The 12,824-nt window shown below is 45.1% G+C and overlaps 2 protein-coding genes across 2 annotated transcripts in view; both read left to right on the top strand.

The window, feature by feature from the left end:
- LOC132399117 (sialic acid-binding Ig-like lectin 10) overlaps positions 1–12,824 on the top strand; it is a 740,957-nt gene that overhangs the window by 381,103 nt on the left and 347,030 nt on the right. The gene's annotated exons all lie outside the window — the stretch shown is intronic.
- LOC132377428 (sialic acid-binding Ig-like lectin 13) lies at positions 306–12,433 on the top strand. Its single transcript, XM_059947346.1, has 6 exons — positions 306–395; positions 810–984; positions 2,337–2,702; positions 4,294–4,587; positions 11,024–11,305; positions 12,324–12,433. Exons 1-6 carry the CDS (start codon positions 306–308, stop codon positions 12,431–12,433), a joined length of 1,317 nt encoding a protein of 438 aa, XP_059803329.1.

Below are 12,824 nucleotides of genomic sequence, written 5' to 3'. Positions count from 1 at the left end.
GTCGACTTTCGATCTCCTTTAAGAATTCTTACAAAGTAGATTTTTTTCTATTGAATTTACCATCTAGGAGCTTCGACATAGCCTCCAAAGTGAGTCGAGACTGTTTAGACTGCTTAGAATTACCTTCTCTCGTTCCATTTCCATTACCGGCTTCCTTGCCTTCGGCTGATGCCTTTTGCTCTCTGGTATTCACTTCCAACGATAAAAAAAATCAAAGGTCAGACATATAAAAGTGTTATAAACACGTTAATATAGATAGAGAAAGGGTGGTTAGAAAATGGGAAAATCAACGGAGCAAAGCCAAAATGCACCTTACTCCATCTAGTGCCCCAAGAGAAATCCCGATCAAATTCCAGAAGGATCAGTGGGCTGACTGCTCCGAGATCGATTATACGGTACTCCATGGTGGTACTGAGTGGGAGATCGGTACCGTGCCGCCTCAGGACCTGTCTTTGGGAGGAATTCTGGATCCTGGGGTGGTGGCCTTTCCTCTGTCACTGATCATGAAGATGGGGTGGTACCCGTGGTGCGAAGCTCACAGTCCCTTTTCGTGATGCACCCAGGCTGCTCTTGTAAGGGCTACATATCACTTCCTTGCTTTCGACTGCAGACTAGACACATCTTGGCGGTCTATTTTTATCAGCCAGCGGCGTGGGAATCTCTGTATGCACCTGTCCATTCTGTGACCAGGGAGAGTCAGTGTACCACATTTATATGGAGTATGAGGGGCTAGGGCCCCTATTTGAGAATCTGAAGGGGCTGTTCCTCAGGTTTTGAATGCACTTTAGCCCTGTGCTCCTGATATACAGGCACCCAGTACGGAAGGGACAGGTCCTTCTGAGGATCTACTGGTGGGCTTTGCCAAGTTGGCCATTCCTACGGCCGGGCGGAAGACAGTCAAGGGGTCTGACCGGGCCGACCATCTGCACCGCTTTCGGGGATATGTTCACGCCCGGCTGTTCTTGGAGAGGAAGCATTTGTTACGTTGGGTACACACAGGGATTTCCGGGACCGCTGTCCCTCCCACCCCAGGGATTTAGCTGATTAACATATCTTAATTTGAACTTGTTCACCGTCTTGTACTTTTGTATTTTGTGTGAAACTTGTGAAAAAAAGGGGGTGGTGCATATGGAACACTGCACTGTAGATATTGGAGTGTCACACATTCAAAGTCACGTGTGTTAAACTGGAGTTTATTATGAGAAGCTCAAGTCCATGTCTGCACGTGTAATGAAAAACTTCCTTGCAGTAGCATCACAGGTACATTAACACGAGATGCACAACATTCAGAAGAAAAACATAAATTATACACAAGTTTACAAGAACAAGAACAATTGAAACAAAAGAAGCCCATTGTAGTGCGAAGTGGTTATGGTGTTGCGATACTGAGGATGTGGTTGTGTTTGATCAAGATCGGGATGTCTAAATGGAAGGAGCTGTTCCTGAACCTGGTGATGTGGGTCTTCAGGTTTCTGTCCCCCCTGCCCAATGGGAGCTGTGAGAACAGGACACGGTCCGGATGGTAGGGATGTTTGACGATGGGCGTTGCCTTCTTGAGGTGGCGGTTATTGTAGATAGCCCAATAGTCAGGAGGGATGTACTATGATGCATTTTGCTAAATCCATTACATATGGCAGATTATGTTCCAGCAGATTGAAATTGCCGCAGTGTGATGCTAGAGGTTGACTGGGCTGCAGTATAAGCAGGACAGTGTGTGGGATTCCTGCATTATTGACTGTGACAGGTTGTGAGAAAGCTGCACTGTTAGTGTGGGAACTGCCAAAACGGGCCCCTACTGCAGCCTGTCTGTCACCAGCATCTGTGGTACTCAGTCACAGGCACGTCGGCATCCTTGTACCTGTGGGAGTCCCACAGGGATCCCTTAGATAATAATGATCCATATTCATTCCTAGATCCATAAGATCTGATGGATCCAGTGTAGTGGATGGATGGAAGGAGCAGAGACAGTGACACGTGGTAGAGTAAACAGGAAGAGATTCCCAATAGAGGAGAGCAGACAAGTTTTGGCCACTCCATTTCCTCCTGCACTGTTAAATGACACCTCTGTCGTTGATTCTTCCTGACAGTGCGAGACCAACTTTTTCGGTCCTGAGCCAATGAGGCAAAACAAACTGAACGTGCATCACTCATTCTTCCACCCCCCCCCCCCGACTAACATATCCCCTCCAACCATGAGGAGCCCTGGTGGGTTTCCTTGTGTCTCTCACACTAGGTATACACCTTGTCCACAATGCAGGAGTGATAAAGGGGGTAGATATCAAGTCCGATGTGTTCATAAGTCGTCCATTACCAAACATTGTTCATTCTCTCCTCAGGCACAGTGCCGAATGAGTGGGGAGCTGAAACACCATCAGATGTGACAGCACAGAGAGGCTTGTGTGCCCGGATTCCATGCCACTACCGTTATCCATCACGTCTGGATGAGAATTCAAGGACTGGTATCTGGTATAACAGTAAAAAGCAGGAAAATAATCGTATAGCCTTTCACTCCAGTGATCACAGTCAGGAGATGCAGAAGTTTCAGCATCGGACCCGTCTGTCTGGAGATTTGAATGATGATGACTGTTCCCTGGTTATCGACAACATCACACAGGAAGATGAAGGGCCATATTATTTCAGGATTGAGTTTGCCGGAAGTGATCGTTACAACTATCAGCCTGTCACTTGGCTCCGTGTTTCTAGTAGGTGTTCTGTGTGGTCACTCAACAGCAGACATTCAGCAGTCAGTGGGGAATAATATAAACCTGTACTGGATCCATATTCACATCGTCACAACTCCCAGTTTTCAGGAAATTTCCCATTCATTCCTGAAGCAGCCTCTGCGCCTTCAGTGTACCGACTGTTACTATGTTATGAAAGCCAGTTTATGTTCCCAAACATATTGAAATACCGCTGTCATGGACATAAGATGTTCTCAGGGTTACATGCAGTTTGTTTCCAAACTAGGTACCTCACATGTGGCAGAGTCTGGCTTCCCAGCGACCCTCCGCTCCTTCTCCATCCCAACCATCTGCACTTCCTTCCGTTCCTTCGTCCTTTGTGTTTTTATCCATCATCCAGGCTATGCCCTGATCTTACTACTAACATCGGGCAGGAGGTACACAAGCCTTGTGACCCACACCACCCAGTTCAGGAACAGTGATTACCTTTCAAACACCAGTCTCCTGGAATAGTGTGGATAACCTCAAACACTCCTACTTTGAGCTGATTCTATGCCGTGCAGACTCCCTTTCAAGAACACTTTTCAACTCATGTTGACAGTACTATCATTTCTGAATCTGCAATTTGTCTTTTTGTTGTCAGTCTTTGTCTGCTTGTGTAGATTTTTATAAATTTGATTGGATTTCTATTTTTCCTGTAAATGCCTGCAAGAATGTGAATATCAAGGTAGTACAGTACATGGTAACAAACTGTATATGTACTTAGCTAATAAATTTAATTTGAATTTAGTTTGAGTTTAGTGCAGTTGCTTTCCAAAGTAGGTCTTTCTGCATGTGGCAGAGTTCAGCTTCCCAGGAACACTCCACTCCTTCTCCTACTCCACCCCGACCACACGTACATCCTTCGATTCCTTCGTCCTTTGTGTTTTTATCCACCATCTAGTCCATGTCCTGATCTCATTATTAACATCGGGCAGGAGGTACAGAAGCATTGTGTCCCACACCACGAAGTTCAGAAACAGTTACTCCCCTTCATACACCAATCTCCTGAAATCTTGAGGATAACCTCAAACACCCCTACTCTGAGCGGATTCTATGTCCTACAGACTCACTTTCAAGGACTAATTGCAACTCACGTTCTCAGTACTGTATTTTATTTTATTTTGCAATTTGTCTTTTTGTTGTCTGTCTTTGTGTAGATTTTTATAAATTCTATTTGATTTTATTTTTTTCCTGTAAATCCCTGCAAGAAAATGAATCTGAAGGTAGTAGAGTATATGGTAACAGCATGTATATGTACTTTGCTAATAACGTTAATTTGAACTTTTTGAACTCATCTTCAACCATGACCAAGTCCACTTGGCCCATGTCTCACTGTTTGGGGAAGGACGTACCCCACTTGATGTATCAGTGACTGTGTGATATTGAGGGTCTCAGTGGAGGACTCTGTTCAGAACAGTAATGAACCCCACTCTGTTCAACTTTCCCTCACACTCTACACTCATTGTTCAGGGATCATCCTGTAAACACCTGTCCTGTTGTGGGTCTGGGTTTTCTAACTCAACTAATGCATCTGGTGATATTAAACTAAAGGATCCATTTTCTGTGTTAGATTTCACAGATAAACCCATGATATTCGCTGGTGACATTGTTGAAGGGAAGTCTGTGAAAATAACTTGCATCTTCAACACCACGTGTAATGGAACTTCACCCACCTTGACCTGGGTCACCCCCACGGATGTACCACCATCAGTCTCAAGCAGTGTAACTCGGTGGCACAACACTCTGACATATACTTCTGTCCTGACCATGACCCCAGCGCTCAAACACCACGGGCAAAGTCTAACCTGCAGAGTCAGATACCCATCCGTTTCATCGGAGCAGAACCTCACGCTGACTGTGCAGCGTAAGTATGGAAATCATTTATCATACAGGTACAGCAATTTTCCACAGAGTACACAGAAATATTCTGCAAATTTCAGCAGGAGGATAACTGAATCATTTATTTAGCAACAAATGTTGTCCTGAATATCCATGAGAAGATGGTAAAACATAGGAGCTGAATTAGGCCATTTGGTCCATCAAATCTGCTCCAACATTCAGTAATGGCCGATCCGTTTCCCCCTCTTCAGCCCCACACCCCAGCCACTTCCCCATAAACTTTGCTGCCATGGGCAATCAAGAACCTATCAATGTCTTCCTTAAATGCACCCAATAACCTGGCATCCACAGTTGTCTGTAACAAATTCCAGAAATTCACGAACATCTGGCTAAAGACATTTCTCCGCATTTTTGTATGAAATGGACGCTCTTCTATGAAGCTCTGTTCTCTTGTCCTAGACTCTCCCACCACAGGAAACATCCTTTCCACATCTACTCTATCTAGGGCTTTCAACATTCAAAAGATTTCAATGAAATCCCCAGCATCGTTCTAAATTACAGCAAGCACAGTTCCAGAGCCATCAAACATTCCTCTTATGATAAGCCTTTCATTCCCAAAATCATCCTGTGAACCTCATCTGAACCCTCTCCAAAGCCAGCACGTCTTTTCTTAGACAAGGAGCCAAAAACTGCTCACAATACTCAAAGTGAGCCCTTATAAAGCCTCAAAATTATATCCTTGCTCTTATATTCTGGCCTTCTTGAAATTAATGCTAACTTGGCATTTGCCTTCCTCATCACCAACTCAACCTGCAAGTTAACTTTCAAGGATTCCCAAGTTCCTCCACATATAATTTTCTCGCCATTTAGGAAATAATCCGCACATGTATTTCTACTACAGATGTTGACAAAGGTAGCGTGTCCCTACGAAACTTTCCTCAAGCCGAAATGGCGTAAAGTGATTTATATGGGAAAAAGTTTCGTAAAAGCAGAAACCCTCTTTGTAATGCGCAAACAAGTTACTAATGTAGGTCTTTTGCAAAAGTGAAGTGGTGTAAGGTGAACATTCATAACCGGGGGACACCTGTACTAACGTGCATGACCATGCATTTTCCAACATTGTATTTCATTTCCCACATTCTTGCCCATTCGCCTAATCTAAGTCCAAGTCCTTCTGCATCCTACACACACAAACAGCATCCTCAACACTATCTGCCCCTCCAGCAACCGTCGTATCATCTGCAAACCTAGCAACAAAACCATCTACTCCAGCATCTAAAGCACCTATACAGCATTTAAATTAACGGTCCCAACATCGACTCCTGCGGAAAAACAGGGGTCTCTGTCAGTCAACCAGAAAATTCTGCTTTCATTCCCACACTACCTCCTACTAATCAGCCAATGCTCTAACCATGGGCTGTTAACTTATTAAGCAGCCTCATGCGTGGCACCTTGTCAAATTCCATCTGAAAATCCAAATGTACAAGATCCACCACTTCCCCTTTATCTGTCCGACTGTCATCTCCTCAAAGAATTCCAACAGATTCGTCAGGCAAGATTTTCCCTTAAAGAAACCATGCTGACTAGATATCATCTTGTCCTGTGACAAAGTACTCCATAATCCAAAGTACTTTAACAATTAACTCCAACACCTTCTCAACCACTGAGGTCAGGCAATCTGCTTTATAATTTCCTTTCTGCTGCCTCCCTCCTTTCTTAAAGAGTGGGGTGGCATTTGCAGTCCTCTCGTCCTCTGGAACCATTCTTTGATTCTGGCATGGTCCCGGCGAAATGGAAGATTGCAAATGTTGCTCCATTCTTTAAGGGAGGAAGGCAAAAGAAAGGAAATTGTCGGCCTGTAGGACTAACCTCAGAGGTTGGGAAAGTGTTGGAGTCCATTATTAGGAATGAGGCTTCGATGTACTTGGAGATTAATGATAAAATAAGTCGAAGTCGGTATGGTTTCTGTAAAGGGAAATCTTGCCTGACGAATTTGTTCGAGTCCTTCGAGGAAGTAACAAGCAGCGTGGTCAAAGGAGAGGCTGTGGATGCAATTTACTTGGATTTTCAGAGTGTGTTCGATAAGGTGCCACACATGAGGCTGCTAAACAAGATAAAATCCTATGGCATTACCGGAAAGATAGTGGCACAGATAGTGGAACGGCTGACAGGCCGGAGGCAGTAAGTGGGAATAGAAGAGACCTTTTCTGATTGGCTGCTGTTGCCTACCGGTGTTCCAGGGTCAGTATTGCAACCGTTGCTTTTCGCATTGTTCGTCAATGATTTAGATAATCGAATTGATAGATCTGTGGCAACGTTTGTAGATGTTGCAAAGACAGGTGGGAGGCAGATAGTGCTGAGGAAATAATGCGATTGCAGCAGGACTTAGACAAATTGGAAGAATGAGGAAAAAATTGGCAGATTGGATGCAGTGTGGGAAATGTATGATAATACATTTTGGTAAAAGGTACAATAGTGTGGATGATTATCCCAATGGAGTGGTTCAAATATCAGAGCGGCAGAGGGACTTAGGAATTCTTGTGCAAGATTCCAGGAAGGTTAATTTACAGTTGAGTCTGAGGCAAAGGTGCCAAATACAATGCTGCCATTTATTGCAAAGGAAATAGAATATAAATACAAGGAGAAAATGCTGAGCCTTTATAAGACACCATGACAAGATAGGGTCGATATGGAGAGGATAATTCCTATGGTGGGGATATCTAGAACTCGAGGGCATAGCCTTAAAATTGAGGAACAACCCTTTAGAACGGAGGTAAGCAGGATTTATTTTTTGCCAGATTGTAGTAAATCTGGGAATGCTCTGCCACAGACTGTGGTGGAGGCCACGTCCATGCGTATATCTAAGGTGGAAGTTGATCATTTCCTGATCAGTCAGGCATCAAAGGATATAGTGAGAAGACAGGTGTATGCAGATGAGTGGGATCTGGAATCAGCCAGGATGGAATGCTGGAAAAGATTCGATAGGCTGAATGGCCTAATTATCCTCCCATGACTTATGCCATATTCCAATAATTCTTAAAATATCATGTAATGCCTCCATAATCTCTACTACTACATCTTTCAGTACCCTAGGGTACAGTTCATCTGGTCAGGGTGACTTATGTACCTGTGTGTCTTTCAGCTCTTTGAGCACTGTCTCCTCTGTAATAGTAGCTGCACTCACTTCCTTCCATCAATACCTACACACTGCTTGTGTCTTCCATCTCTATTTTTCTTTCTATACACTTGAAAATGTTTTTCCTATCCACCTTGACATTGTTTGTTAGCTTGCTTTCGTATTTTATATTTTCCCTCCTAATCTGTAGGTTTTTAAAAAATTCAATCCTTAACTTTGAGATTTACTTTGACTTCCCTTGTCAGCTATATTTATACCAGTTTGCCATTTTGAGTATTTCTTTTTTTTTTTTTTGGAATACACCTATCCTGCTCTTTCCTCGCTTTCCCCAGAAAATAAACTGATTGCTGCTCTGCTGTCATGTGTGCCAGCATCTCCTTCCAATTTACTTCGGCCAACTCCTCTCTCATACCACTGTAATTTCCTTTACTGAAGTACCGTTCCGTCAGACTTTGCTTTCTCCCTATCAAATTACAATTTGAGCTCAGTGAAATTGTGATCACTCCATCCTAAGGGTTCCTTTACCTTAAGCTCCCGAATCGCCTCTGGTTCATTTACAAAATGCCTAATCCAGTGTTTGCTGATCTCCGAGTAGGCTCAATGGCAAACTGCTTTAAAATCCATCTTGTAGGCATTCAACACATTCACTGTCTTGGGATTTATTATGAACCTCATTTTCCCAATCTACCCACATGTAAAAATATCCAATGACTACGATAACTTTGCGCTTCTGACACATCTTTTCTATTTCCCATTGCAATTTGTGGTCCACATCCCAGCTACTGTTTGGAGGCCTGAATACAACTGCCATCAAGGACCTTTTACACTTATAGTTTCTTCACTCAACCCACAAGGATTCATCATCTTCTGATCCTTTGTCAAATCTTTCCAATGAGTAGATGCCATACTTTACCACATGTGTCACACCATCCACTCCGACTGCCTTCCTATCCCACTAATACAATATGTAAACTTAGATTCAACTCCCAGTTACAACCATCCTTCAGCCATGATTCACTGATGACCACAACACCTTACTTGACAATCTGTAAAAGTGCAAAGTATCATCCCCCTTATTTCTTACACTCCATACTCCTCCAGATCTGGGGAGATGTACTCTGGGCATCTGGCCTTAACCGGAACATAAATTCATCCCATCGTGTGACCCCTGATCTCCTTCAGAACAGAATGTGTTGTGTGACCCCCATTTCGGATGTGTCCGCAGCCTCTGGCACTACTTACACTTTCCCGGCCTTTACTGGAACTCAGAGGCCTTGAGCCCTCCGGGTCGGGTTGAACAGGAACTGCCCGCCGCTTCGCAGGGGTAGAAGCTTCAGGGTGTTTCTAGTTTCTCTTTACCTTCCTACTTCAACCCGCTTCTTATCTTCACCCGTGCCGGAGGCACGGGGAAAGGCGGGGAGAGGGGTAGGTGGAGTTGGTGCCGACGGGAGGAACAGAAAGAGGGGTGCATCGGGGGAAGGCACAGCGGCGTCGGCTTCTGCCTTCCAGATGGAGTCAGCAGTCTGGCAGTAACGAACATGTCCAAACTACTTACATCGCGGGTGGCCGGTAGCCATGGAATCGTGTAACATCATCCCTGAAATTATACCTGAAAGCATCCCTCGAGAACTCCATCCCGCTTCAGCTGCATAAGCAGATGGCGCGGAAAGGAAAAAAGATGGTTAAATCCCCGCCTGTTCCACTGTTGAGGTCTTGGTTGGATTGTACTGTGTCAGGGACCTCACCCTGAACGGTGGAACAAGCGGACGAAGTTACTTTGAACTCAACGGCTGTCAAGGCGGATGAAGGCTGCAACAAATCCATCAGCTTGCATCGTCGTGGTTTCCATGCCATTGGAATCAGCTGGTTTATTTGTGATGTATCGTGTGCTTCTTGAAGTGCAACATCAAGTAGACTTTAAGCAAATACACGCACAGGCGTCTTCGCTTTGTGGAAACGGAAAGAAGATCGTCATCCTCGACCGAAGGATTGCCACGACGACGACGATATTTTACCGCATTTTCCCCAGAGCGCAGGCAGGGAGGAGGGTCGCACCAGCAGCTCAGCCATGATTTTCAAAGCTTCATTCCTAAAAACTGAAGTTGGTTCCGTACGTTGTACAGCATTTTTCAGAGCCATTTCTTTGAAAGGGTGACTCACTTCGCGGGATGTAATTCTAGAGCCCGCAGTCTCCGCATACGACTGCGATGCCGACATATTGGAGATGTACGCTGTCATGACAGTCACTTCTCAGTCCGAAATTCGACAACTACAGAACTCTAAACCCAGTGGGGCGCCAGCAAATAATCTCTCAAAAAGAAACAGTTGAGAGAGGGGAGGGAGATGGGAGTTATCCGTGGACAGGCTGGATGTCCGTCTGGTTGAAAAACCTCAGCGCCATCCGTGCTGCTGCAAAAACGAAGGTGTCTCCCAGGTTAGTCCGCTCTTCCTCCGGCCGCACCGAAGTCTTCCCAATCGCCCTGGGCTCGGCAATCTAAACGGGAGGGGTTTCCGCTGTTTCAAAACGGGTTTAATCCATTCCCGCTCCGGACAAAGTTAAAAACTCGAACATTGGCAATCGGTCAGCTGCAGCCACTGCTCAGCGCTCGAGAAACACGGACAGAAAACTTCAAAAACCGGGTCCTTGCAGGAAAGAACCCGCTCTAGTCCACTGTCAATATGACACCCCATTCTCCCAAAACCTTCTCGAGGTTTCCAAACCCGATCTTTCAGGATTTTGCCGATATTTTCAACTTTAGGAGAGAGAGCTCACACAGTATCGCCCCACCCTAAGTGTGACTTTTCCTCAGAATTACCCCCCCAAACACACACACTGTAACCCTACCTCACTATCGCCCCTCCCACAGTGCGGCGCTCCCTCAGTGTGACAACAATAATCATTGATGACGCTCAGCATTGTCTCTGCGATATCACACTGTCCCTCGTTTCTGCCCTTTGGTCTGGACAACACCTTCTCCGTAATCAGTGCGGGGTTGTCCTTGGTAATGAGCTTGCGACGAGGAATTTGGACTGTGGACCATATGACATAGGAACAGCATTAGGCCACTCGGCCCATCGACTCTGGTACGCAAATTCCATCATGGCTGATTTGTTATCCACCTCATTCTTGTAAACTCCAGTGAGTGCAGGCCCAGAGTCATCAAATGTTCCTCATACGCGCCAGTCCACAAAGACCTGTCTCCAACTCACTCTGCGGTCTCTTGCTCTGCAGACGTCCCAGCAGGCCCAGCTTACTTTTAAAACTGATTTTTGATCTTTGATTGCCTCGAAACTGTTGCACTGTTAACGATCTGTTTGTCTTTAGATGCCCCACAGAATTTTTCAATCACTTCTCCCAACAACGTGAACAGTTCCTGGATGATTATGAAGGAAGGTATTCCTACATCGATCCTCTGCTCTGTCCAGAGTTTTCCAGTGTCTAACCTGACATGGAAACATCTCGGTGTCACACTGAGCACAACAAGTTCCAGCAACAAGCTGTGGCTGGTGTTTCCTCAAGTGACACCCCAGCAGGCCGGAGACTATGAGTGTGTGGCGGAGAATGAACACGGGACAGCGGAGAGGGTCATCACACTCAGTGTGGAGTGTAAGTGGAAGCATTGCTACATCTCAAAGTACAAATTCAAAGATAGTGAACTATTTATGCTTTGATACACAGTACATTCTCAGTGACCACTTTATTAAGCACCTGTACACCTGCTCGTTAATGCAAATGTCTAATCAATGAATCATATGGCAGCAACTCAATTAGTAAAACATGCAGACATGGTTAAGAGATTCTGTTGTTGGTCAGACGAAATATTGAAATGGGGAGGGAATATAAATTAAGTGACTTCAACCATGGAATGATTGTTGGTTCCAGACAGGGTGGTTTGAGTACAAATTTCCAAGTAAGATTTATTATCAGAGTGCATACATGTCACCACATACAACTCTGAGATTCTTCCTCTGCAGGCAGACTTAGGAAATCTATAGAGCAGTAACTGTAAATTGTAACCATCAGGAATTGTTAACTGTAAGCAAACTGCAAATGCAGATATAAAGAAATATTCATAAATAACGAGCATGAAATAGCTGTGTACAGAGTACTTAAATGGGTGCAGCAATCCACTTTTCTTCAAGAGCCTGATGATTACAGAAATTGCTGATCGTGTGGAGTTTTCACACACAATAGTCTTTAGACTTTACAGAGGATGGTGTGAAAAACAAACACATTAAAACCCAGTGAGTGACAGTTCTGTGGGTAAAAGCATTTTGATAATGAGAGAGGTCAGATGAGAATATCCAGACTCGTTCAATCTGACAGCAAGGCGACAGTAACTCAAACAATCTCACGTTACAGCAGTGATATGCAGAAGAGCATCTCTGAATGTCGAGGAGGGGGATCCAACGCATCAAAATGGAGACAGCCTCACTTTACAGAGAATGGAAACGGGTGTCCCACAAAGGACAGCTGATGCTTCAGAATAACACTGGACCATTACAATATATCAGTGCTACCAACATCTTCTGCCTGTTTCTTTTTTCCCAGATAAGCCTGAGATTTCTCGGGACTCAGGATGCACTCGGACTCCCGAGGTCATCTCTTGTCTTTGTGCGGCCAGATCAAACCCACCCGGAGAACTCACCTGGCACCTCCCCCTCGCCAACCTCAGCGGGAACCAGACGCACGGTCGTTTCCAGATGTGGCAGGTGGCAGACGGGCAACTGGTGACTGGCTCGCTGACCTTGAGTGTGAGTGAGGAAGAGGAGGATGTGACCGCCTTCTGTACTGTCCGAAACCAGCATGGAGAGGTCATGTTCGCAGTGTCCCTGTGGATGAAAGGTAAGGATATCTCTGAGGGATATTCGCCATTCAGCAGATTGCAGCCCTAACCTCAGCAATTCCCTTTATCCTCCAGTTGAGCTCCATCTAAGCAAAGTCCACCTTCTCTCCCAACTAGTTGGGGAAGATATCATTGCCAGAGGGGAGTTGATTCCAGCATCTCTTTGCCAATGATGCTCAAGTTTCTTTGTTAGTTGTGGGATCTTGCTGTGTACATACTCGCTGCCCTGCTTCTCTTGGGACCAGGTCACAACCATACATCACAAGCTGAGGAACACAT

Source organism: Hypanus sabinus, chromosome 1 (assembly GCF_030144855.1).
Source record: "Hypanus sabinus isolate sHypSab1 chromosome 1, sHypSab1.hap1, whole genome shotgun sequence".
NCBI lineage: Eukaryota > Metazoa > Chordata > Chondrichthyes > Myliobatiformes > Dasyatidae > Hypanus > Hypanus sabinus.
The sequence above is the reverse complement of the archived record's forward strand: the minus strand, read 5'-3'. Positions and strand labels throughout refer to the sequence as shown.

What these genes read in the sequence shown, in the direction of transcription:
- LOC132377428 (XM_059947346.1), top strand. Translation starts at nt 306, where the DNA reads ATGCACCTTACTCCATCTAGTGCCCCAAGAGAAATCCCGATCAAATTC. An exon ending in GGAGAGGAAGCATTTGTTAC is followed by an intron (nt 985 to 2,336) that starts GTTGGGTACACA and finishes TTCTCTCCTCAG; the next exon opens with GCACAGTGCCGAATGAGTGG. An exon ending in CATCACACTCAGTGTGGAGT is followed by an intron (nt 11,306 to 12,323) that starts GTAAGTGGAAGC and finishes TTGTGCGGCCAG; the next exon opens with ATCAAACCCACCCGGAGAAC.